Here is a 24289-nt window from a genome sequence, read left to right on the forward strand (position 1 = left end):
CCATTGGCTGCAAGGTAACTGATTCACATTGACCTCGCCATGCTGTAGATGGATCGATTGATGTAAACATAGATCGACATGAACGGGGAGCTGAAAAGTCCAAATAATGCTGTGCACCACCAAACACACCATTCCAGCAAATTCACATCCAGGTTTTGGTGAGGTTAGTGTTGCACCATGCGTAACCATGGTCTCCTGAGGAGTCGGAGTAATTTCCTGAATTTCCTATTCACAATAGGAGAACAAAGTATCTGTGTAAGCTTCTTGTGTGACACTCACTGAACAAGTTACTGACATTTAATAACAAATGCCCAAAGCCTAAACTAACCACCTGTTCATAATGTGAAGAGCTAAAGAGGTGAATGGGTTTGAGGAAGAAGTGGCGGGTCTTGTGCTCAATCCTTTCATCCATAATCCATTCTCTGTCGCAAAGCTGCAAGTCTGCAACGTGCTATGTGGCGTCATGTTGTATGGAGCTGATATTTGTGTTGTCATGAATTGATGGCCTCTTCTGCCTGTGGAACTCGCCCAGACAGTGCTCTGCAAACTGTACCACTTTTCCTTCTCTTCCCTTTCTTTCATGCAGTTGCACAAAGTTAGGTGGGATGCCCTAATGCATCTTGTGTGTGTGTGTTCTGTATAGACTGCAGAAGATGTGTATAAAATACATCGCGGCTTCCTGACTTTACTTTTCTGGCTCAACAGAAACATGTCCTCCACACACACTGTACACAATGTAACGGATTGGTGTTTGAACCAGCTTGTGTGTGGTTCAGGGGTTAAAGCTACTGGTGTTCATACAGCCCAGCGTCACATGGATGTTGTTTGCAATTAGTTTACTTGGGTCTTGGGATATAGGCAATGCTGACGAGGCATTATTGCCCATCCCTAGTTGCCTTGAGGCTGTTGGTTCAATCACCTAGTGTGGCACTGAAGCTACATGGAGACCAGGTTCCCTCCCTGAAGGACATTGGTGAACCAGTTGGGTTTTTCTGACACACAGCTTCATACAAAATGGGCTCAGTGACAGGAAGCAGAGGGTGGTAGTGGATGGATGCTTTTCAGACTGCAAGGTGTTCCCTAAAGTTTGCAGATGGTACAAAACTTGGAAAAGTAGGAGAGAGTGATGAGGATAGTTGTAGACTTCAGGATGACATAGATATATGGTGAAATGGGCAAAAGGAGTTCAATGCGGATAAGTGTGAAGTGAGGCACTGTGGGAGTACTAATATGGAAAGAATGGCCCGATTCTGAAAAGTGTGGATGAGCAGAGAGAGCTTGGTGTCCAAATACACACATCCTTAAAGGTAGCAGGGCAAGTTGATCAGGTGGTTAAAAAGCACACGGGTTACTTGGGTTTATAAAGGCAAAGAGATCATGCTGGAACTTTATAAATCACTGGTTAGGCCTCAGCTGGAGTATTGTGAACAATTCTGGGCAACACACTTCAGGGAAGATGTAAAGGCCTTCGAACAGGTACAGAGGGGGTTTACCAGGATGTTACCGAGGATTAGGGACTTCAGTTATAGGAGAGGTTGGAAAAGTTAGGACTGTTCTCCTTGGAACAGAGAAGGTGAAGAGGTAACCTTAAGAGAGGTTTACACGATGAGAGGTTTTGATAGAGTAGAGAGAGATAAACTATTCCCTCTGGGGAGTGGGTCAATAACCAGAGGTCATCGATTCGAAATCACTGGCAAACAATCTAGAGGGGGATAAGGAGATTTCACTCAGAGTTGTCAGCATCTGGCATGCTTGACCTGAAAAGCTGGTGGGAGCTGTTCCATAAATAATTGTAAAAGGGAGTTGGATGGGTAGTTGAGGATGAGAAACTTACAGGACACAGAGCAGGGGGGTGGAACTAAGCACAGGCAGGATGGAGCTGAATGGAACTGTAAATTTCTATGATTCAAGACCATTTTCTGGTGCCAGCCCACAGATTGAGATTTATTGAATTCAGTTTAGAATTTGAACTCATGAGCTCTTGGTTTCTGATCCAGTACCATATCATTGGACTGACATTGACTTGCGGCACCCCACTAGTTGCAGCTTGCCAACCCGAAAATGATCCGTTTATCCCTACTCTCTGTTTTCTGTCCGATAACTAATCCTCAATCCATGCTAATATATCGCCCCCAATCCCATGAGTCCTAATTTTGTGCAATAACCTCTTGTGTGGCAATAACCTCTTATCGAATGCTTTCTGAAAATCCAAATATACTACATCCATTTATCCCCCTTATCTACCCTGCTTTAGCTATTCATCTCCCCAAAAGTTTAGATATGGGCTGTATAATGGAATTAGATTACTTGTGTAAGTTAATTGTTTTTCCTCGGATAGCATAATCTGGAACTCCAAGAATAGTGTTGTGATTGAGTTACAGTGCACAGTATGGTCTGGCAGCCAGCCTTCTAATGGGGCTATTTAAAAATACCTGCACTCTTAGTTCGCATTTTCTGACAGACAGTTAGTCCGGTGATGTGTATGAGTTTTAAGTTTCATATTTATGCTTTGTTTTTTTCTTTCTCAGGACCAGTTGCCTGAATTGAACGTGCACTTTCGGTCCCAGAGCTTCCACACGTCGATGTATGCATCGTCTTGGTTCCTAACAATTTTTCTCACCACCTTTTCCCTGCCATTAGCTACTAGAATATTTGACATATTTATGTATGAGGTAAGACCTTCAGAGTAACAACATTTGTGACTGAATTCTAATAGAATAAAACAAATGAATGATTGGCATGGCCAGGATTGCTGTTGGTCTGTACCCGGTATGTGTACCTATCTTTCCAGTTGATGTCTGACCCCAATTGGGACAGAAGATGAATTCCGTTCCTTACTGAAATACGAGCGTCGCATGTTCAGGTCACCAAACTTCAGATGATGCATGATGTAAGGGGAAAGTATCCTGCACCTGAAAGGATTGTACCCTCCCTTTTACATTTCAAGAAACTCTGGCCCCAGTATCTCATTGAGAGCAAGGGCAAGCAGTGAATGGTGGTTTGTAGTCAATCTCTGAGTCAAACAGCCTGGAGTGACTTTCCTTCAGACCTCCCTCCCTCAAATGTGTTTTTTCTCCTCCTTTCCCACTGGGGTAATGGCCCGCCTCTGTCTGGGTACAATCGGAAGCCATCTGAGTGGGGTAGTAACAGCTAGGAATAGCAGCTCAGTGATAACACTGTCCAACAGACAACCACGTGCAATGTGCCTGCCTAGTGTTGCAGGGTGTGTGTCTTGATGGCCCATTAATGTTGGCTATTGAGCATGGACATTAATGCTGGCACTGAAGTTTCTGTGGCACAAATTCATTAATTTTCTGTCTGTTAGCGGAAACCTCGTGTTTAGAACGTTTGTTAAATGGCTGTTGGCAGGAAAAATAGGTTAATTTCCATAAACAGAATTGACTGAAATCTTTGAGATTGCCATCTAAAATTTTCTGCATGAAGAATGGAATGTCCGTGCGTGTGGTGAGATAGACTGGATAAACTGCAATAGGATCTCGGCTGGACATGACGATGCTCATTTATTGCACAGTTACCACACAGCACACTCTGCTGACCTTCCTATCACAATGGCTTTCAAAGTCTCAAGTTGTTGAAATAAATTAATTATCGCACAAATATGTCATGGTTTAGTGTAGCAGACAGCCCCTAATTCCCTTGTCTGCACCTGTATGATTTATCAAGCTTGCTCTACAGAATGAACAGTTTGATTTAAGGTTACTTGTATCACATTGTATTCCTTCTTTCTTTATCCATCTCTTTACTCCTTCTTACCCCACCATCTTCCTCTTCACCCCCACCCCCCCTCCCCGTCTTCCTCTTCACTCTCCCCCCCCCCCCCCAAAGCCCCAATCATTGTCTTCCCCCCCCCCCCCCCCCCAACGTCTTCCTCTCTTCAATCCCCCCCCCCCCCCAATCTGCCTCTTCAATCCCCCCCCCCCCCCACACCGTCTTCCTCTTCCGCCCTCCCCCCCCCCCCCCCAAATCCGTCTTCCTCTTCACACACCCCCCTCCCTTTTTCCATCCGGTACCGTTTTTTTTTTTTTTTTCCACCGCTTTATTCCTCCTCTTCCTCCTCATGCCCCTGCCCCCCCTCCTCATTTTCTCCCCTCTTTCTTTACTCTCTCTTCTACTCCCCTCCCTCCCTCTTTCCACATGACCATGTTCTTGTACACTATGGTGTGTGGCGGGCATATCATGGAGAGCGATAAATATGGAGTCAGAATGTTTTCATAATCTCAATCAACTAGGATTGAAAAACTTGGAATGTGAGTGCTTGACGTTCTACAAACTGGTGCAGATGAGGGGAGCAATTTGTGAGCATCACTGACTCTTGCACATTGCATTTTGTGGTTTTGAAACTTTGCTTTATCGTTCACCATTCACTTGGAAATCCGTCTTCTGTTGGCAGGGTTTGGAGATAGTCTTTCGCATTGGAATGGCTATTCTTCAGTTTAACCAAGCGGAACTGATGCAACTGGATATGGAAGGAATGTCACAGGTAAAAATAATGACCTCTCTCCCAGCAGGGAGAAATCACATTCTCTGCTTCTCACACCAATTATACATTACACGGCTCGATTGTACCGAGGAGCTTTAACTTGAGTCTGCCCCACTTAAACATGGACTGAGTTTATACACTGAGTGTCTTTTTAGTCCCACAAAGAAATTATTGCCGTAACTTCCCCCTCCCTCCACCAAACTAAATGATTTTTCCCCTCCCTGTCTGATGCACTATTCCATGGCGGGGGAGGGAGAGAGGAGGTGGGAGGAGCAGAGCAGTGAGCTGTGCACAGACAAGCTTGCAGCTTTCCCCATGTTTCCATATTTAATTGGGAGGCACAGGAAGTGGGACTTTACATTGGCAGTTCCTGTCTGTTAAACTGCCATTGTTCTGTAATCACTCTGTTCCAAAAGCGCAAGGAATCTTGCAGTACTTCTGTGGTGATGAATGTTCTGCGTTCTATTTCACAATCATTGTTCAGACATAACTGATGGCAGGTTTCATTTTCCATACTTGGTGCATTTATCACTTCTGTGTCTGCACAGGAACTTTTTATAATCTGACCTGTTTTGAGAACATACACACAGTCAGAGATGCAAGATTCTATTTGTGCGTATTTAATTTCTAAATTTCTCTTTTCTGGATCCTTGTGAGCTTGTCTAACGGTGCAGCCCGCCCTATGATGTGCCGTCATTCTTTGCCACCCCGATCTGCCAAACTCAGTTTTAAAGGAGAAGGCTGAACAAACCAGATTTACCCCAAAAGGTGGAGAGGGGCAGTTGCCCCCTCTCTCTCCTTCCCCCACCACTCCCGCGTGTAGAAGTAGTGTTGTTTGCTCCACTAGCGCATCATTTTTGTTTGAATGAGATCGAACAAATAGCAGAAAACTTCTTTGCATTAACACTGATGTCCTTTACTATAACTTAATGTTTAAAGAAAGCGGAATTGGAGAACAGCGAGTGAAAGCAAAGAGCACTTGCGGCCACCATCGAGAGTAAAATAACAGCTTGCATACCTTTATCCCAGATAAGTGACAATTATATACAAGATACATATAACGGGCTTCAAAAACAAAGCGTCATCAGCTCTTGTGCACTACAGTATCCTGTTGAGTGTTCAAACAAACAGCTGCAGTAACTGCCAGATCAACCATTCCAGCTTCATGGAAATATTCTGAGTGTTGAGCCTCGGCCAAATGCTGCAGGCCTGAGAAATCCTACTCTTGTTCTAAAAAGGGTGTTAATGATTCCTTTACTTGCAAAGATGCTAGTTTTTAAATTTGCCGACTGCTAATGCTGCTTAATCATACTCTTCCACTGAGCTTTGCCAATTTTCTGCTTGAACTGATTCCCCTTAATGGTCAGTCTGACAATTTCAATATGATTCAGCGATGGTTCACTTGGTCTGGCATGGTGTGACAGGCATGTGTCGGCTTGAGCTGTCTTGTCCCCTGTGATAGTCTTCGGAGCATATTGAAGGCCAGTCACACTAATACTGGGCCCTCCAACAAACATTCCAGATTAATTGGTTGGAAAAATTACAGATCAAATGGCAGACCAGCAGTAAGATATTTAAAAGCAAGATGATTAAGGTGCAGTTAAAATACATTCCGAATAAGAATAAAGGGGACAAGTAAAAGGCAGGGCTTCCATGGATAACTAGTGAGGGTAGAGCAAAAATGAGGTTTTAAAAGAGATGTACAGAGAAAACTGAAATACAAAGTATGGAAGTGAAGCTAAACGAGTATGGAAAATTCAACGTTATTCAAAAGAGCACAGGTGACAATCTCCAATATCCTGCAAGTCGGAGACTGTGTCCCCACCCGTCTCAGACATCTTCATGGTTCTAACCCCGCTTCCCCTTGCTGTCTCCTCCCCCACCTGCCCTCCCCCGCCCATCATCACAGCTGAGCATGGTGCTGTCCCTGCCTGAAATCCACGAGCCTTTTCCTGTAGGAATCGGTGGTGATCAGCGGGGCTTCTGTTAGATGTTTCAATTTACTTCATGCCCCCCCCACCCCCATCCCCTCCGGAATAAGCCAAGGGATGCTGGGATCAGCAGTTCCAAACGGTTCCTAAATAAATTCACCTTCCTCTGTCATGTCATCTACTTAGATAAGTTCGCCATGATCCCCATCATAATAGTTAAACTTGAGCTCAAATATGTTCATGTTCTTTGTCTTACTAGACAATTGCAGGCCAAGTTATTGCAGGAACGCGGTGTGTTTCCTCTGTAGCCAGTCACATTGTCCATAGTCCCATATACAGAAGTGACTCTCTGATGTTTGCTCTTTGTTTTTCCTCCTTGCAGCATTTTCAGAAGGTGATCCCCCAGCAGTTTGACAGCTGTCCTGACAAACTGATCATGAAGGCCTACCAGGTCAAGTACAACCCAAAGAAAATGAAGAAGTATGTAACACGTAAACTGAGCCTTTGCTTCCCAGCACATCCACCAGCGTTTGTTTTTAGTGGGGTTGGTTGCGGGATGAATGCCGACCAGGACACTGGGAGAGCTTCCTGATCTTCATTCATCTGAGCTGGCTGATGGGTTCTTGTTTGAATGTCTTGCATGAAAGATGCACTTCCCACAATGTCAGCCTAGGTTATGTTCTCGGGTCCTGGAATGGGGTTTGAATTTCTGACCTGACCCTGAGCAAGAGTGAACCAAGATGATGAGAATTCTCCCTGTAGGACCATAGATCCTATTATTGGGTCAGTTTTTCCACAAATTGTCAGTTATGCAGTAGGATTTCTAACAACTTTGCATTTTCCTTCCTTATCAGCTTCAGCTAAAATATATGCTAATTCTATGATGAGCAAGGATGAGCGTGATTCATTTTGGAACTTGGGAAGAAGGAGAGCAGAGGTGGAAACTCTGTCTAGACCAGTCTAGCCTTGTAAAAATGTGGGTCTTGGTGACTAAAGTTTGGAGTAGTGAAGGACAACTGTGAGCAGTAAATCTTAGCTGCTGTGTGTACATGTTGTGTTTGCATCACTGAAGATTGTGCATGGATTCTATAGAGAAGGAAATCTGGTTAGAAACCAGTGAGCTCGTTTCAGGCTTTCAGATGACACCGACATTGATATGGACTCCTTTTAATATATTTTCTTGATCACTATGTTAATTTGATCCAATTCACAGTAGTTTTGTTCTGTTTTCCTTTGCCTTCAGTGTGCCATGAAAAATATATAACTAGATCCATCTCTTGTTTGGAGAGGAAAGGGGGTTAGTTTACAAGGGCAGAGGGATCAAGAAGGGAGTTTTTTTTGAAGAGGCGAGTGATCACTGCACATTTGAAAGAGAGGGGAAGGGACAGTTTATAATATCAGCTAGCATGAGAGCCAGGGAGGAAAGTTTGGGTGGTCAGCAGTTTAGCGGGAATAGTGTTAACACCAGGAGGTGGAGCTGATGGGCAAGATGGGCTTGATGAGTGCATCTGGGAAGATAAGAGAGAAACTAGAGAAAGATTCAAGTTCAGGCATGGGGGTGGAGGTTGAGGTTGGTGTGGTGGGCAGGGGGAAAGTCAGGAAATGGCAGAGGCAGCTGAGCAGACAAGAAGTGCTTGAACTCCTGGCACTTGGAGGGAGGGGTCTAAAGAGACAACGGTTGGTAGTAGAACTATAGATTGCCATTTCTGTTAAGTAGTAGTGTTGAGGTACATGCATGCAGTGCATCTGCTGGTAACCATAGAAACAGCAGCATCCCACATGAATTGGATAGCAACTAATAGCTGTTAGTGAATATGGAATGATGCAACCCTCCAATCATTTCCAATAAGGACAGTATTTGGGATAGAAACTCCAATTTAATTTCTCTTGCACCTGCCACAGAGCATTCCATTGTCGTGTGCTTTGAGGCACCTCTCTTGCCTTCCTACATTCATTCCCCTTCCCTCCTGCCTACACTCCCTTCTCTCCCCCAACCCTCTTGCTCCTCCCAGCCTTTGAGTGAAGCTAACTGATTGATGTTACTGTCAAACTCAGTGGGATTAGAGCTTGCTGCTGCTGAACTACATTTTCAGAATTATGTTGGAAATTTTATTCATTTGTCATTTTTTAAAATCATGTTGCTCATGTATTACTCATTTTGAGTCTAAACTGCAATTGAAATTCCTTATAAATTTAAACAGTTCCTCCTAATTCTTCCGTTTGGGGCACAATTTCAGCAATCGGTCACAGCTTTTTATTTTCAAGCCATTGCTCCCAATCTCATTCTGGCGGTCAAGTGAAAGTCTGTTTTTTAAAAAATTTGTTCATGGGATGTGGGTGTCGCTGGCAAGGCCAGCATTTATTGCCCATCCCTAACTGTCCTTGAGAAGGTGGTGATGAGCCGCCTTTTTGAACCGCTGCAGTCAGTGTGGTGAAGGTGCTCCCACAGTGCTGTTAGGGAGGGAGTTCCAGGATTGTGACTCAGTGACAATGAAGGAATGGTGATATACTTCCAAGTTAGGATGGTTTGTGACTTGCAGGGGAACTTGGAGATGCCTTCATCAGGAGAGGCTGTGAATCACCCTGGGTCAGCAGAGGGATGGGAAATTGGGGGAGCGGATGAATTATCTTGGGCTACCAGGACAGGGCAAATGGGAAGCCATCAGGAGGGAGAGATGCATTGCCTTGGGCCACCCAAGGGGAGAGTAATTCAAGACTTTGAGGATGTAGAGTGGATGCCGAGTCTATTGTAGGAGCATTAGGAGCTTTGAAGGAACGGCCGAGGAAAGTCCTAGCTCTCACTGTATCAGCGTTAATAGAATGTTAATAGACAAAGGTTGCGACACGCTGGAAGTCAGGGAATCATTAATCGGATAAGTTTTCTTTCTTGTATAGTGTCCAGAATTTGGGAAAGGTGATGGGAAGCCTTTTAGATTCAGGATCAAGGTCTTTAATGGGCTTAGTTGTGACATCGATAGTTTTGGAAATAGATTTTACATCCACAGATATGGGACCAAAAGTCCTTTGTTCAGAAATTACACTGATTTGCTTATTCTGTTAGTTGAGTAATATAAATCTTTTTGTTAGTGCAAGTACTGCAGGATCCCTTTGGTTGTGCACTTCAATAGAATTACTCCTGAAGGTGCTGGTCAGTGCTGGGAGTGGAACTATGTACCAGGTGGCCCATACCCTGCATCAGTGTGCAGAATAATCCGATAGATAGACACCACTGACTGCTTACACTACTGGCATTAACTAACTTGGCTCACTGTGAATAATGGACACTTTGGTGAGTGTGACTTGTGTGTGTGGGACTGCACCGCAGCTGGGAACCAATGCCTAGTGCTGAGATGTGAATTGGCAGATAAAAATCAAAAGTAATCTTGTAACTCTTACAATTTCTAATTGCAGAGTGACTGCCATTTCCCTGTTGACCTCGTGGTTCTGAGTTTAGGGGCAGTTTTGTGACGGGTACTTTTGTTCCCAGGAAGGAGGTGGCGGAACCTTGGCTTGATTCAAATTCTGGGTAGGGAAGTGGAAGTGGGCTGGGGAGGGCTAGGAGGCTGTAATCCCATCAGAGAAAAATGCGTGTTTATTTCGGGGTTCTGTTGTGACTCTTTTGTCCCACAGACTTGAAAAGGAATACACTACAATCAAAAACAAAGAGATGGAGGAACAGATAGAAATTAAAGTAAGTTTTCACAATACAATATCTGTATCGGACAATCTGAGCTCCACACATTATTTTGCTGATAGAAATGTGTAATTGCATTAAAAATTACAATTTTATGATTGCAAGTGGGGTTAATTTTCTGCTGATTAACTTGCTGCTTGTATTTTTTTTTTAAACATAAGAGCCTGTATAATTACTGGCAATCCAGTGAGATCATTAAGTGTTGTTTGCGTAAACATAATAATAGGGCAGGAATATACTGTTGATGAAGATTTGCAGGGATATAATTTGTGTTTGACATTAAAGTACATTATTTTGGGAGGGAGCAGGTTATCTTTTTTTCTTTTCCCCAGTGTGACAAATTCATGTTTGCACTCAGCATTCTCTTGGGTCAGTGTCACTGATCTCTTCCTGTGAGTGGGCCCCACATGCCCTACAATGAGCAGTTCACCTTTTACTGCACAGTATCTAGTCAAACAATAGCGTGACTCAAGGGGTCTTCATTAGCTGAACGGGATGCCATCATTTCGCACTTGCCTCCACGGGTGATTCTCAAGTTTCTGAACAGAGGTCTGATTAACACTTTAATGAGTTGAAGCCAAACGAAAATGAACAAACTGGATTGTTTTACAATTGTCAAGCGAACAAGTAGAATAACATTAGTAGTAAATCTCACCATACTTCACCTTAATTCAGTACCACTCCCTGTACTGGAGCAAAAATTAAAGTTGCCACACTGTTCCTGTTAGCAAGCTAAATATTTTTTTCATCAGCCTTTCCTCAGATCCTGACCTTAAAGATTACCTTCCAACCCTTAGCCTTTGGCGGCTGTAAGGATTTTGATCCTTTCTGGGTCAAATTTGACTATAATTTTGATATAAATTACACAAGCTCTATGGTAACATGGCCATAAAATCCATAAGTGTGACATTCTCGAGTATCTCCTTGTATGTGCACAGCTCTCTTGCAGAACCCTTTTTATAACCAGCACCAGGAGGTGTATGAGTGGTGTAGGGTTCTTGAGCCCTTCCTCCTAGTAGGGCAGTACCTGACCTCTGATTAATGACCTTTCCAATTGAACACATTGAGATCAGTCCATATGAAAATAATAAAGAAAGAAAGACTTGCGTTTACAGCTAATGAAGTACTTTCTGTATTTTTGTCACTGTTGCAAAAGAAAGACAGTCTTGGATTTATATAGCGCCTTTCACAACCACCGGATGTCTCAAAGCACTTTACAGCCAATTAAGTACTTTTGGAGCATAGTCACTGTTATAATTTAGGAAATGTGACAACCAATTTACACACAGGAAGATCCCACAAACAAGCAATGATATAATGACCAGATAATGTGTTTTAGTAATGTTGATTGAGAGAAAAATATTGGTCAGGACACCGGGGGTAGCTCCTTTGGAAAAAGTACCATAGGATCATTTATATCCACCTCAGAGCAGGCAGGGCCTCGGTTTAACGTCTCAACTGAAAAACAGTACTGCCGGAATGTTGGCCTAGATTTTTGTGCTCAGGTCTCTGGAGTGGGACTTGAACCCACAACCTTCTGACTCAGATGATAGTGCTACCCACTGAGCCACGGCTGACACTGCTTCCTACAGTGCTCGGAAGCTCACCATCACCGTCCCATCTAAAGGTGGCTTTTAATAGTTAGAGGAAAAACAATAGCTATGGTTTGGAAACGGGACAGTTTAGAACAGCAGAAATGTGAGCCTGCTCTACCTTGGACCATCAGAGGGTCCACCTTCCTACATGAAGTTATATGTTGCAACGGTGCAACAAACCTGAACCATCTGGGCCTCCTTTGCCATTGCGGTATGTGTCCATTAGTGTCCTCTGCCCTTGGGTATTAATCAAAGTGTAATGGTGTATATTGTTGAGTTGATCTCTTTCCCCGAACGATGTCTGTACTGCAGCGTTTAATTTGTGGAATGGAAGTACTTTAAACTACAGTTGGTATAATTTGTCCAGCTGGTACAATGGTTTGAGCCACCAATTGCCATACGTATCATAGTCTCTGGGATTTGTTGCTCACAGGCCACCCTGTTGCACTGGTTGATGGTCCTTTTCCATGCTGTGACTAATAGTTGTTGAGAACACTTCCTGATCTGAAATAATTAATGTAATTTTCCTATGGTAGGATTTCATAATATACAATGTTTTTTTCCGTAATTGAAAAGAATTGTAATCCATCACCTCTCTGGAAATGGTCTATTTAACCTTTTTTTGATCGTCAAATACAAGACTCTTGTAATGATGGAATCTCATTTAAGCTCCAAGTTAGTGGATGGTGCCACAGAATCAGTAGGAAGCCCGGCAGGTGCACAGGCTCTATAGACTCACCGGGGTTATTGTTGTCAAAGGGACTATGGTCAAACTTAGCACAGACAAAGAGAATCATTGAAGCACTAACATTACACAGCATGTACCCTCATTATGAGGGCACTGGAGTGATGGTGACTCTCCACAGGATGAACCCACAGCGGTGTGATGTACTGAGCTCACAGCTGCCTGGTGCATACAAGTCATTGAGACTGAGTTTAAATACACAAGTCCACTATAAGAAACCAACCCATGCTTCACCGCTTTCCCAACTCCTCTCTGGAGAGCTTGGGCAATTTCCTACAAGATCACTTCTGCATCTCTTGCGTGCTGATGATAGAAAGGTAATCGTGCAAAGACGCTTCATATAAGTAGGGTCAACCTTCAGTGTGGTCGAGTGCTACTGAAGGCTTTTATTCCTGCTGTCAGTTAATGTAAAGAAGCTATCTCCAGGGAAACGATGGAAATTCTTTATTGAAATAATTTCGTACAAATCATGTGCAGATCATTACATAGGATTACATCGGATATACGGCACAGAAACAGACCATTCGGCCCAACCAGTCCATGCCGGCGTTTATGCTCCACTCAAGCCTCCTCCCATCTTTCTTCATCTAAATCTATCAGTGTAGCCCTCAATTCCCTTCTTCCTCATATGCTTATACAGCCTCCCCTTAACTGCATCTATATATTTGCTTCAACCACTCCCCGTGGTAGCGAGTTCCACCTTGGAGTGCTTGTCCACAGATCCCTGAAAGTAGCAGGCCAGGTGCATAAGGTGGTTAAGAAGGCATACAGAATGCTTGCCTTTATTGGCCGAGGAATAGAATATAAGAGCAGGGAGGTTATACTTAAATTGTACAATACTTTGATTAGGCCACAGCTGGAGTACTGCGTGCAGTTCTGGTCGCCATATTATAGGAAGGATGTGATTGCACTAGAGAGGGTGCAGAGGAGATTTACTAGGATGCTGCCTGGAATGGAGAATCTTAGTTATGAGGACAGATTGGATAGGCTGGGTTTGTTCTCATTGGAGCAGAGGAAGTTGAGAGGAGACCTCATTGAGGTGTACAAAATATTGAGGGGCCTGGACAAAGTGGATAGTAAGGGTCTATTTCCATTGGTGGAGGGGTCTATTACGAGGGGGCATAAATTCAATGTGGTTTGTGGAAGGTTTAGAAAGGATTTGAGAGGGGCTTCTTTGTGCAGAGGGCTGTGGGAATCTGGAACTCGCTGCGTGGAAGAGTGGTGGATGCAGAAACCCTCACCATATTTAAGAGATGGTTGGCTGGGCACTAAAGTGCAGTAACCTGCAGGGTTACAGACATAGAGCTGGTAATTGGGATTAGACTGGATGACCATTTGTTGGACGGAGCAGATATAATGGTAAGTACTACAGGAAATAGAATACGACCAGGGTGGTGATCTGGACTAGTTTTGATTGCCTGGATGGGTCGGAGAGGAATTTTCCCAGATTTTTTCCCCCGAAATTGGCCTGGGTTTTTAATCTGTTTTTTGCCTCTCCCAGGAGATCACATGACTCCGGTTGGGGTGGAATGTAGAATGTTTCAGAATAAAGGGTGTCACAGTTGTGTGAGGAGGACTGGTTGGGCTGGGTGCTCTTTGCTTTTCCGTCATTGTTCATAGATTTATATGTAATCTTTAGGGCTGCTGACCAAGGGCCGTGCGGCTCTTTGTCAACCGCCGCGGACACGATGGGCCGAAATGGCGGCCTCCTGCGCTGTAAATTTCTATGTTTCTATTCTTACCACTTTATGGGTAAAAAAACTTTTTTCTGAATTCCCTATAGGATTTCTTAGTGACTATCTTATATTGATGGCCTCTAGTTTTGCTTTTCCCCACGTGGAAACACTCTCTCTGTATCCACTCTCTCAAAATCTTTCCTAATTTTAAAGATCACCCCTCAGCCTGTTCATCCTTTCTTGATTATGTACACCCTCGCATTTCTGGTATAATCCTTGTAAATCTTCTCTGCACCCTCTGCAGTGCCTCTATATTCTTTATAAAACAAGACGAACAGAACTGTATGCAGTACTCTGTGTGCTCTAACCAAGGTTCGATACAGGTTTAGCATGACTTCCCTACTTTTCAATTCTATCCCTCTAGAAATAAACCAGTGTTTGGTTTGCTATTTTTATGGCCTTGCTAAGCTGGGTGATTTGTGTATTTGTACGCCGAGATCCCTTTGTTCCTCAACCCCACCCAGACTCTCATCCTCCAAGTAATAAGTGACCTCCCTATTCTTCCTACCAAAATGTAATACCTCACATTTATCGGTGTTGAACTTCATTTGCCAATTATATGCCCATTCTGCAAGTTTATTCATGTCGTCCTGTCATTCGTATTGGCCCTGGGCCAGTAAACAAAAAATATTTTTGTATCCTGCACATCAATTTGAATGGTTTCTCACCATCCTATTTGACACGGTTGACCACTCCATCCTTCTCCAAAGCCTCTCCACCTGGGTGAAACTGCATTCACCTGGTGCCATTCTTTTTATGGGCTCAATTTCCCCCAAAGCTTTTTTTTTGGCGTACTTGGAAGAGTAACGCTTGTTTATTTGGGGCCCAACTACGCCCCCAAAAAAGTTCGAAGTTTCCCCATTGGATTTCTTCATTTTTGTGCAGCCTAACTTGTCCTTTAGTTTTGGGGTTGAGGCCTTGATCTGCGCCAAAAAGATCGGGTTGCCACGGTAACCAGGGACACGATGCGAGCTGAGGCTGGAAAGTCAAATATACAGCCAGCTTGTAACACATGAAAACACATTGCATCAACTTAAAAACACGGTAAAATATATTGCAGCAACTTATCTCCAATTATTAAAATCCGCCCCCCCCCCCGCATTCCGATGCTGGTGCCGATCCACGCTCCTAGCCCTGGCCGAAGGGCTTGCCGGTCTGCTTCCCTACCCGACCCGAGCACCTTGCTGATGCCGGTCCAGCTCCCCTCCCCCAGCCCCGAGTGCTTTGCCAGCCCGATCTCTCTTTCTCTCTCTTTCTCTCTCTTCCCCCCCCCCCTCTCTCCCCCCCCCCCTCTCTCTTCTACTCCCCCCCCCCTCTCCTACTCCCCCCCACCCCCCCTCTCTTCTACTCCCCCCCCACCCCCCCTCTCTTCTACTCCCCCCCGCCCCCACTCTCTTCTCCTCGCCCCCCCTCTCTTCTCCTCGCCCCCCTCTCTTCTCCTCGCCCCCTCTCTTCCTCCTCGCCCCCCTCTCTTCTCCTCGCCCCCCTCTCTTCTCCTCGCCCCCCTCTCTTCTCCTCGCCCCCCTCTCTTCTCCTCGCCCCCCTCTCTTCTCCTCGCCCCCCTCTCTTCTCCTCGCCCCCCTCTCTTCTCCTCGCCCCCCTCTCTTCTCCTCGCCCCCCTCTCTTCTCCTCGCCCCCCTCTCTTCTCCTCGCCCCCCCTCTCTTCTCCTCGCCCCCCTCTCTTCTCCTCGCCCCCCTCTCTTCTCCTCGCCCCCCCTCTCTTCTCCTCGCCCCCCCTCTCTTCTCCTCGCCCCCCTCTCTTCCTCGCCCCCCCTCTCTTCTCCTCGCCCCCCCTCTCTTTCCTCGCCCCCCCTCTCTTCTCCTCGCCCCCCCTCTCTTCTCCTCGCCCCCCTCTCTTCTCCTCGCCCCCCCTCTCTTCTCCTCGCCCCCCCTCTCTTCTCCTCGCCCCCCCTCTCTTCTCCTCGCCCCCCCTCTCTTCTCCTCGCCCCCCCTCTCTTCTCCTCGCCCCCCCTCTCTTCTCCTCGCCCCCCCTCTCTTCTCCTCGCCCCCCCTCTCTTCTCCTCGCCCCCCTCTCTTCTCCTCGCCCCCCCTCTCTTCTCCTCGCCCCCCCTCTCTTCTCCTCGCCCCCCCTCTCTTCTCCTCGCCCCCCCTCTCTTCTCCTCGCCCCCCCTCTCTTCTCCTCGCCCCCCCTCTCTTCTCCTCGCCCCCCTCTCTTCTCCTCGCCCCCCCTCTCTTCTCCTCGCCCCCCCTCTCTTCTCCTCGCCCCCCCTCTCTTCTCCTCGCCCCCCCTCTCTTCTCCTCGCCCCCCCTCTCTTCTCCTCGCCCCCCCTCTCTTCTCCTCGCCCCCCCTCTCTTCTCCTCGCCCCCCCTCTCTTCTCCTCGCCCCCCCTCTCTTCTCCTCGCCCCCCCTCTCTTCTCCTCGCCCCCCCTCTCTTCTCCTCGCCCCCCCTCTCTTCTCCTCGCCCCCCCTCTCTTCCCCTCGCCCCCCCTCTCTTCCCCTCGCCCCCCCTCTCTTCTCCTCGCCCCCCCTCTCTTCTCCTCGCCCCCCCTCTCTTCTCCTCGCCCCCCCTCTCTTCTCCTCGCCCCCCCTCTCTTCTCCTCGCCCCCCCTCTCTTCTCCTCGCCCCCCCTCTCTTCTCCTCGCCCCCCCTCTCTTCTCCTCGCCCCCCCTCTCTTCTCCTCGCCCCCTCTTCTCCTCGCCCCCCCTCTCTTCTCCTCGCCCCCCCTCTCTTCTCCTCGCCCCCCCTCTCTTCTCCTCGCCCCCCCTCTCTTCTCCTCGCCCCCCCTCTCTTCTCCTCGCCCCCCCTCTCTTCTCCTCGCCCCCCCTCTCTTCTCCTCGCCCCCCCCTCTCTTCTCCTCGCCCCCCATCTCTTCTCCTCGCCCCCCTCTCTTCTCCTCGCCCCCTCTCTTCTCCTCGCCCCCCCCTCTCTTCTCCTCGCCCCCCCTCTCTTCTCCTCGCCCCCCCTCTCTTCTCCTCGCCCCCCCCTCTCTTCTCCTCTCTTTCCCCCCCCTCTCTTCTCCTCTCTTTCCCCCCCTCTCTTCTCCTCTCTTTCCCCCCCCTCTCCTCTTCTCTCTCTTCCCCCCCCTCTCCTCTTCTCTCTCTTCCCCCCCCTCTCTTCTCCTCTCTTTCCCCCCCCTCTCTTCTTCTCTTTTCCCCCCCCCTCTCTCTTCTTCTCTCTTTCCCCCCCCTCTCTCTTCTTCTCTTTTCCCCCCCCCTCTCTCTTCTTCTCTCTTTCCCCCCCCTCTCTCTTCTTCTCTCTTTCCCCCCCCTCTCTCTTCTTCTCTCTTTCCCCCCCCTCTCTCTTCTTCTCTCTTTCCCCCCCTCTCTTCTTCTCTCTTCCCCACCCCTCTCTGAGGCTGAACCCGACTGTTCGTAACCTTGGTGTTGTATTTGACCCCAAGATGAGCTTCCGACCACATAGCCGTGCCATCACTAAGATCGCCTGTTTCCACATCAGTAACATCACCCGATTCCTCTTCTGTCTCAGCTCATCTGCTGAAACCCTCATCCATGCCTTTGTTGCCTCTACACTTGACTAATCCAGCGCACTCCTGGCCAGCTCCCATCTTCCACCCTCCATAAACTTGTCATCCAGAGGTCTGCTGCCCGTATCCTAACTCGCTCCCAGTTAAGCAACACCTTGATTTGAAAACTCTTATCCTTGTTTTCAAATCCCTCCATGGCCTCGTTTCTCCCTATCTCAATCCTCCTCCAGCCTGACAATCCTAGACATCTGTTCTGGCCTCTTGAGCATTCTCAATTTTAATCAATCCACTATTGGTGGACGTGACTTTAGCTGCAAAGACCCTCTCCCCTTCTCTACCTATCTTTCTTCCTTTAAGACTTGCCTCTTTGACCAAGCTTTTGGTCATCTGCCCTAATCTGCTTATGTGGCTCTGACAAATTTGGTTTGAGAATGCTCCTGTGAAATTCGTTGGGCTATATAAATGCAAGTTGTTTAGTTGGAATGGGAGAAGAGAGGGGCATTAAAACTAAGCCTGGCCCATCCTCCCCTAATACTCATTTATGCACAATTCATAATGATGGGGTTAGGTAGCGATTGGGAGTATGAACCTGGCCCATGTCTCCCTCTCTGACACACACGCATTGGGGGCCCTCGCTTCGCTCGGCTGAGTTAACAGCGCAGATCCATGGTTGAACTCGGAATATTTTTTGCTCAGTTGGATAAAGCCATTGCAAGCTGGCAGTTGATTTCCTACGGATGGGAATTAATTCTCCTTCAGTGTGAATTCCCACATATTCCACTGCACCTTTCCTGGCTTGTTGGCTATGTGGTGGGTACCAGCCGATGTCTGGAGTCAAACATGACTAGAAGTGAGTTTCCACTTGTCTTTGGGAAAGGCGTCCAGCACTTGTCCCATCTTGCTGTGTGAGAAACATTGATTACAATGATGTCATTGAACAGATTTTAATTGCTCTTTTGAACTTGGAATAAATTTAATAGGGTGTAGAGATTCAGCTTCAGGCATAATCGGCGATTCTGGCGGAAATTGCACCCGTTTTGAAGTGTTTTTCCCCCCGCCCCACGAGTTTCCAATCAAACACGTTTGCATATCACCGAACGCAAAATCTGCCATAAACCTGCGCAGTCGGGCAGCGTTATAAATGTAATTTTCAAGAAATTTTTTGCGTTAAAATATCTTCCTTGATATATTTAAGTGGTAACTTGGTAAAGTTTGATTTATAGAAACATAGAAATTTACAGCGCAGAAGGTGGTCATTTTGGCCCATCGTGTCCACGCCGGCTGCCAAAGAGCCGCACGGCCCTCGGTCAGCAGCCCTAAAGGTTACATATAAACCTATGAACAATGACGGAAAGGTAAAGAGCACCCAACCCAACCAGTCTGCCTCACAGAATAAATTCCTCCTCATCTCCATCTTAACTGTGCAAACCCGTATTCTGAAATTATGCCCCTTAGTTCTAGATGCCCCCACGAGGAGAAACATCCTCTCAGCATCTACCCTGTCAAGCCTCTTCAGAATCACCAACGTCCTGCACAGTTGTAGCAAGACTTTTATACTCTATCCCCCTTGTAATAAAGGCCAACTTTCCATTTATCTTTCTAATTACTTGCTGTACCTGCATGCTAACCTTTTGTGTTTAATGTACGAGGATACCCAGATCCCTCTGTACTGCAGCATTCTGTAGTGTTTCTCCATTTAAATAATATTTTGCTTTTCTGTTCTTCCTATCAAAGTGGATGACCTCACATTTTCCCACATTATACTCCATCTGACAAATTCTTGCCCACTCACTTAACCTATCTATATCCCTTTGCAGACTCTGTCCTCCTCACAACTTACTTTCCCACCTATCTTTGTATCATCAGCAAATTAGGCTGCAATACTCGGTCCCTTCATCCAAGTCGTTAATATAGATTGCAAAATTCTAAAAGGACAAAGTGTGTTGAAAAGACAAGCCTGAAGGCTCTGTGCCTCAATGTGAGGAGTATTCGTAATAAGGTGGACGAATTAACTGCGCAGGCAGCTATTAACGAATATGATATAATTGACATTACGGAGACATGGCTCCAGGGTGACCAAGGCCTGGAACTCAACATCCAGGGGTATTCAACATTCAGGAAGGATAGACCGAAAGGAAAAGGAGGTGGAGTAGCGTTGGTTAAAGAGGAAATTAACGCAATAGTAAGGAAGGACATTAGCTTGGATATGTGGAATCTATATGAGTAGAGCTGCAGAATACCAAAGGGCAGAAAACACTCGTGGGAGTTGTGTACAGACCACCAAACAGTAAAACAGTAATAGAGAGGTTGGGAACAGCATCAAACAAGAAATTAGGGATGCGTGCAATAAAGGTACAGCAGTTATCATGGGCGGCTTTAATTTACATAATGATTGGGCTAACCAAACTGGTAGCAATATGGTGGAGGAGGATTTCCTGGAGTGTATTAGGGATGGTTTTCTAGACCAATATGTCAAGGAGTCAACTAGAGGGCTGGCCATCCTAGACTGGGTGATGTGTAATGAGAAAGGACTAATTAGCAATCTTGTTGTGCGAGGCCCCTTGGGGAAGAGTGACCATAATATGGTAGAATTCTTTGTCAATTCAGAAACTAGGGTCCTGAACTTAAGGAAAGGTAACTTCAATGGTATGAGACGTGAATTGGCTGGAATAGACTGGCGAATGATACTTATAGGGTTAACGGTGGATATACAATGGCAAACATTTAAAGATCACATGGATGAACTTCAACAATTGTACATTCCTGCCTGGAGTAAAAACAAAACTGGGAAGGAAGGTGGATCAACCGTGGCTAACAAGGGAAATTAGGGATAGTGTTAAATCCAAGGAAGAGGCATATAAATTGGCCAGAAAAAGCAGCAAACCTGAGGACTGGGAGAAATTTAAAATTCAGCAGAGGACAAAGGGTTTAATTAGGAGGTGGAAAATAGAGTATGAGAGGAAGCTTGCTGGGAACATAAAAACTCACTGCAAAAGCTTCTATAGATATGTGAAGAGAAAAAGATTAGTAAAGACAAACATAGGTCCCTTGCAGTCAGAATCAGGTGAATTTATAATGGGGAACAAGGAAATGGCAGACCAATTGAACAAATACTTTGGTTCTGTCTTCACGAAGGAAGACACGTATAACCTTCCGGAAATATTAGGGGACCGAGAGTCTCGTGAGAAGGAGGAACGAAAGGAAATCCTTATTAGTCAGGAATTTGTATTGGGGAAATTGATGGGATTGAAGGTCGATAAATCCCCAGGGCCTGATCGTCTGCATCCCAGAGTACTTAAGGAAGTGGCCCTAGAAATAGTGGATGCATTGGTGATCATTTTCCAACAGTCTATCAACTCTGGATCAGTTCCTATAGCTAATGTAACACCACTTTTTAAAAACGGGGGGAGAGAAAACGGGTAATTATAGACTGGTTAGCCTGACATCAGTCGTGGGGAAAATGTTGGAATCAATTATTAAAGATGTAATAGCAGCGCATTTGGAAAGTAATGGCAGGATTGGTCCAAGTCAGCATGGATTTATGAAAGGGAAATCATGCTTGACAAATCTTCTAGAATTTTTTGAGGATGTAACTAGTAGAGTGGACAAGGGAGAACTAGTGGATGTGGTGTATTTGGACTTTCAAAAGGCTTTTGACAAGGTCCCACACGAGATTAGTGTGCAAAATTAAAGCACATGATATTGGGGGTAATGTATTGACGTGGATAGAGAACTGGTTGGCAGACAGGAAGCAGAGAGTCGGGGTAAACAGATCCTTCTCAGAATAGCAGGCAGTGACTAGTGGGGTGCTGCAGGGCTCAGTGCTGGGACCCCAGCCATTTACAATATACATCAATGATTTAGATGATGGAATTGAGTGTAATATCTCCAAGTTTGCAGATGACACTAAGCAGGATGGTGGTGTGAGCTGTGAGGAGGATGCCAAGAGGCTGCAGGGTGACTTGGTCAGGTTAGGTGACTGGGAAAATGCATGGCAGATGCAGTATAATGTGAGGGTATATACTTTCATGGCAAAAACATGAAGGCAGAATATTATCTGAATGGCGGCAGATTAGGAAAAGGGGAGGTGCAACGAGACCTGAGTGTCATGGTACATCAGTCATTGAAAGTTGGCATGCAGGTACAGCAGGTGGTGAAGAAGACAAGTGGCATGTTGGCCTTCATAGCGAGAGGATTTGAGTATAGGAGCAGGGAGGTCTTACTGTAGTTGTACAGGGCCTTGGTGAGGCCTCACCTGGAATATTGTGTTCAGTTTTGGTCTCCTAATCTGAGGAAGGACATTCTTGCTATTGAGGGAATGCAGCGAAGGTTCACCAGACTGATTCCCGGGATGGCAGGACTGACATATGAGGAGAGACTGGATCGAATGGGCCTTTATTCACTGAAGTTTAGAAGAATGAGAGGGGATCTCATAGAAACATATACTATTCTGACGGAACTGGACAGGTTAGATGCAGGAAGAATGTTCCCGGTGTCGGGGAAGTCCAGAACCAGGGGTCACAGTCTAAGGATAAGGGGTAAGCCATTTAGGACCGAGATGAGGAGAAACTTCTTCACTCAGAGTTGTCAACCTGTGGAATTCTCTACCGCAGAACGTTGGTGAAGCCAGTTCGTTAGATATATTCAAGACGGAGTTCGATATGGTTCTTACGACTAAAGCGATCAAGGGATATGGAGAGAAAACAGGAAAGGGATACTGAGGTGAATGATCAGCCATGATCTTATTGAATGGCGGTGCAGGCTCGAAGGGCCGAATGGCCTACTCCTGCACCTATTTTCTATGTCTCTGAAACATATCGGAAAGCGGGCATTACTATTGCTCTGTAGACCATAAGCTTGGTGCCGGATTTGAGATCCTGGTCTTGGAACACTCTCTCGCTCAGGTGACCGAAGAATGCACTGGCACACTGAAGGTTGGACTTCGTCATCGATGTCTGTCCTTGCTGATAGTGGGCTCCCAAGGTATGGGAAGTGGTCCACATTGTCCGAGGTCTCGTCATGGATCTTGATAATCGGGGAGCAGTACTGTGGTGGGTGAAGGTTGGTAGAGAACCTTTGTCTTATGGATGTTTATTGTAAGGCCCACACTCTTGTACACTTCAGTGAAGGTGTCAACAATGGTTTGGAGTTCGGCCTCTGAGTGTGTACAAACACGAGCATTGTCTGCATACTGTAATTCAATGACCAGTTGGAATAACCTTGGATCTGGACTGGAGGAAACAGAGGTTGAAGAATTTCCCGCTTGTCCTGCAGATTAACTCCACTCCAGTGGGGAGCTTGTTAAAGGTGAGATGAAGCATTGCCGCGAGGAAGATTGAGAAGAGCGTTGGTGGTGTTTTGTCTGTCAATCTGATTGTAGGTGCCACCCATTTAAAAACATAACGGAGTTTAATTCTGAATTCTGACTAGTATTCTAGCTGAGAGCTGGTTTATCTGAGGGATGGCCTACTTGGGCCAAGGTTTCTGTACACTGCAGATTAATGCCAGATCTTTTGCTGATCTCTGCTGCTGATTTTACTATTTTCTGACTTGTTTAGCACTGCTGAATGAAATGGCAAAAACACAGTTCACACAAGAGTTTAGACTGGAAAGTGTGCTCGTAACTCGAACAGTGATTTGGCATTGACTTTGTGTCAGTTGCTGAAGATTCTGCTATTGAAATTACCCAGGAGTTCTGTGCCTGAGTGACTAGCAAGAGATATCTATTCTTGGATCAGTATTATGTTCTGGAGTCGATTTGAGGAGACCAGTTTGTCGTACACCATCTGAATTTGTTATTGCCACATGCGAGTAATTGTCCTTTGTGTCCTCATGCAAGCTGTCTCTCCAAACAAACTGTAACTGTAAACCTCAGCTGTGCAGTGACTACTCGTGTGGATATCCCTTCTCTCTCCATTTTTGGTGATGACCAGCTGAGTAACTTCGTGTTTGGCTTCTGCAGATGAGTGCTCCAATATTCACCCTGTTTACATTGTGGGATGTGAAGACCGAAGCCATCATCTTCGGCTCCCACCACACACTCCCATCATCTTCACTGGCCACTATCTTGGGCTGAAACAGACTGTTCACAACTCTAGCGTCCCGTTCAGCATCGAGCTGACCTTCCAACCATCATCCTCTCCATCCTCCATAACATCATCTCTGCCGCCCACTCCCTCCCTCTCCCCCCCCCCTCCAACTCTTCCCTCCCCCCCCTCCAACTCTTCCCTCCCCCCCCTCCAACTCTTCCCTCCCCCCCCTCCAACTCTTCCCTCCCCCCTCCAACCCTTCCCTCCCCCCTCCAACCCTTCCCTCCCCCCTCCAACTCTTCCCTCCCCCCTCCAACTCTTCCCTCCCCCCTCCAACTCTTCCCTCCCCCCTCCAACTCTTCCCTCCCCCTCCAACTCTTCCCTCCCCCTCCAACTCTTCCCTCCCCCTCCAACTCTTCCCTCCCCCTCCAACTCTTCCCTCCCCCTCCAACTCTTCCCTCCCCCTCCAACTCTTCCCTCCCCCTCCAACTCTTCCCTCCCCCTCCAACTCTTCCCTCCCCCTCCAACTCTTCCCTCCCCCTCCAACTCTTCCCTCCCCCTCCAACTCTTCCCTCCCCCTCCAACTCTTCCCTCCCCCTCCAACTCTTCCCT

General features: G+C 46.5%; 1 protein-coding gene across 7 annotated transcripts in view; it reads left to right on the plus strand.

Annotated features, from left to right (window-relative positions):
* The window catches only part of LOC139238000 (EVI5-like protein), a 425899-nt gene that overhangs the window by 142934 nt on the left and 258676 nt on the right, over window positions 1–24289 (plus strand). For all 7 annotated transcript variants that reach the window (XM_070867399.1, XM_070867393.1, XM_070867395.1 and 4 more), the window contains exons 7-10: window positions 2529–2672; window positions 4412–4501; window positions 6815–6912; window positions 10063–10123. In XM_070867399.1, the coding sequence (XP_070723500.1) occupies window positions 2529–2672; window positions 4412–4501; window positions 6815–6912; window positions 10063–10123 (393 nt within the window). The remainder of the gene's footprint in view (window positions 1–2528; window positions 2673–4411; window positions 4502–6814; window positions 6913–10062; window positions 10124–24289) is intronic.

This window comes from Pristiophorus japonicus, chromosome 24 (assembly GCF_044704955.1).
Source record: "Pristiophorus japonicus isolate sPriJap1 chromosome 24, sPriJap1.hap1, whole genome shotgun sequence".
Classification (NCBI taxonomy): domain Eukaryota; kingdom Metazoa; phylum Chordata; class Chondrichthyes; family Pristiophoridae; genus Pristiophorus; species Pristiophorus japonicus.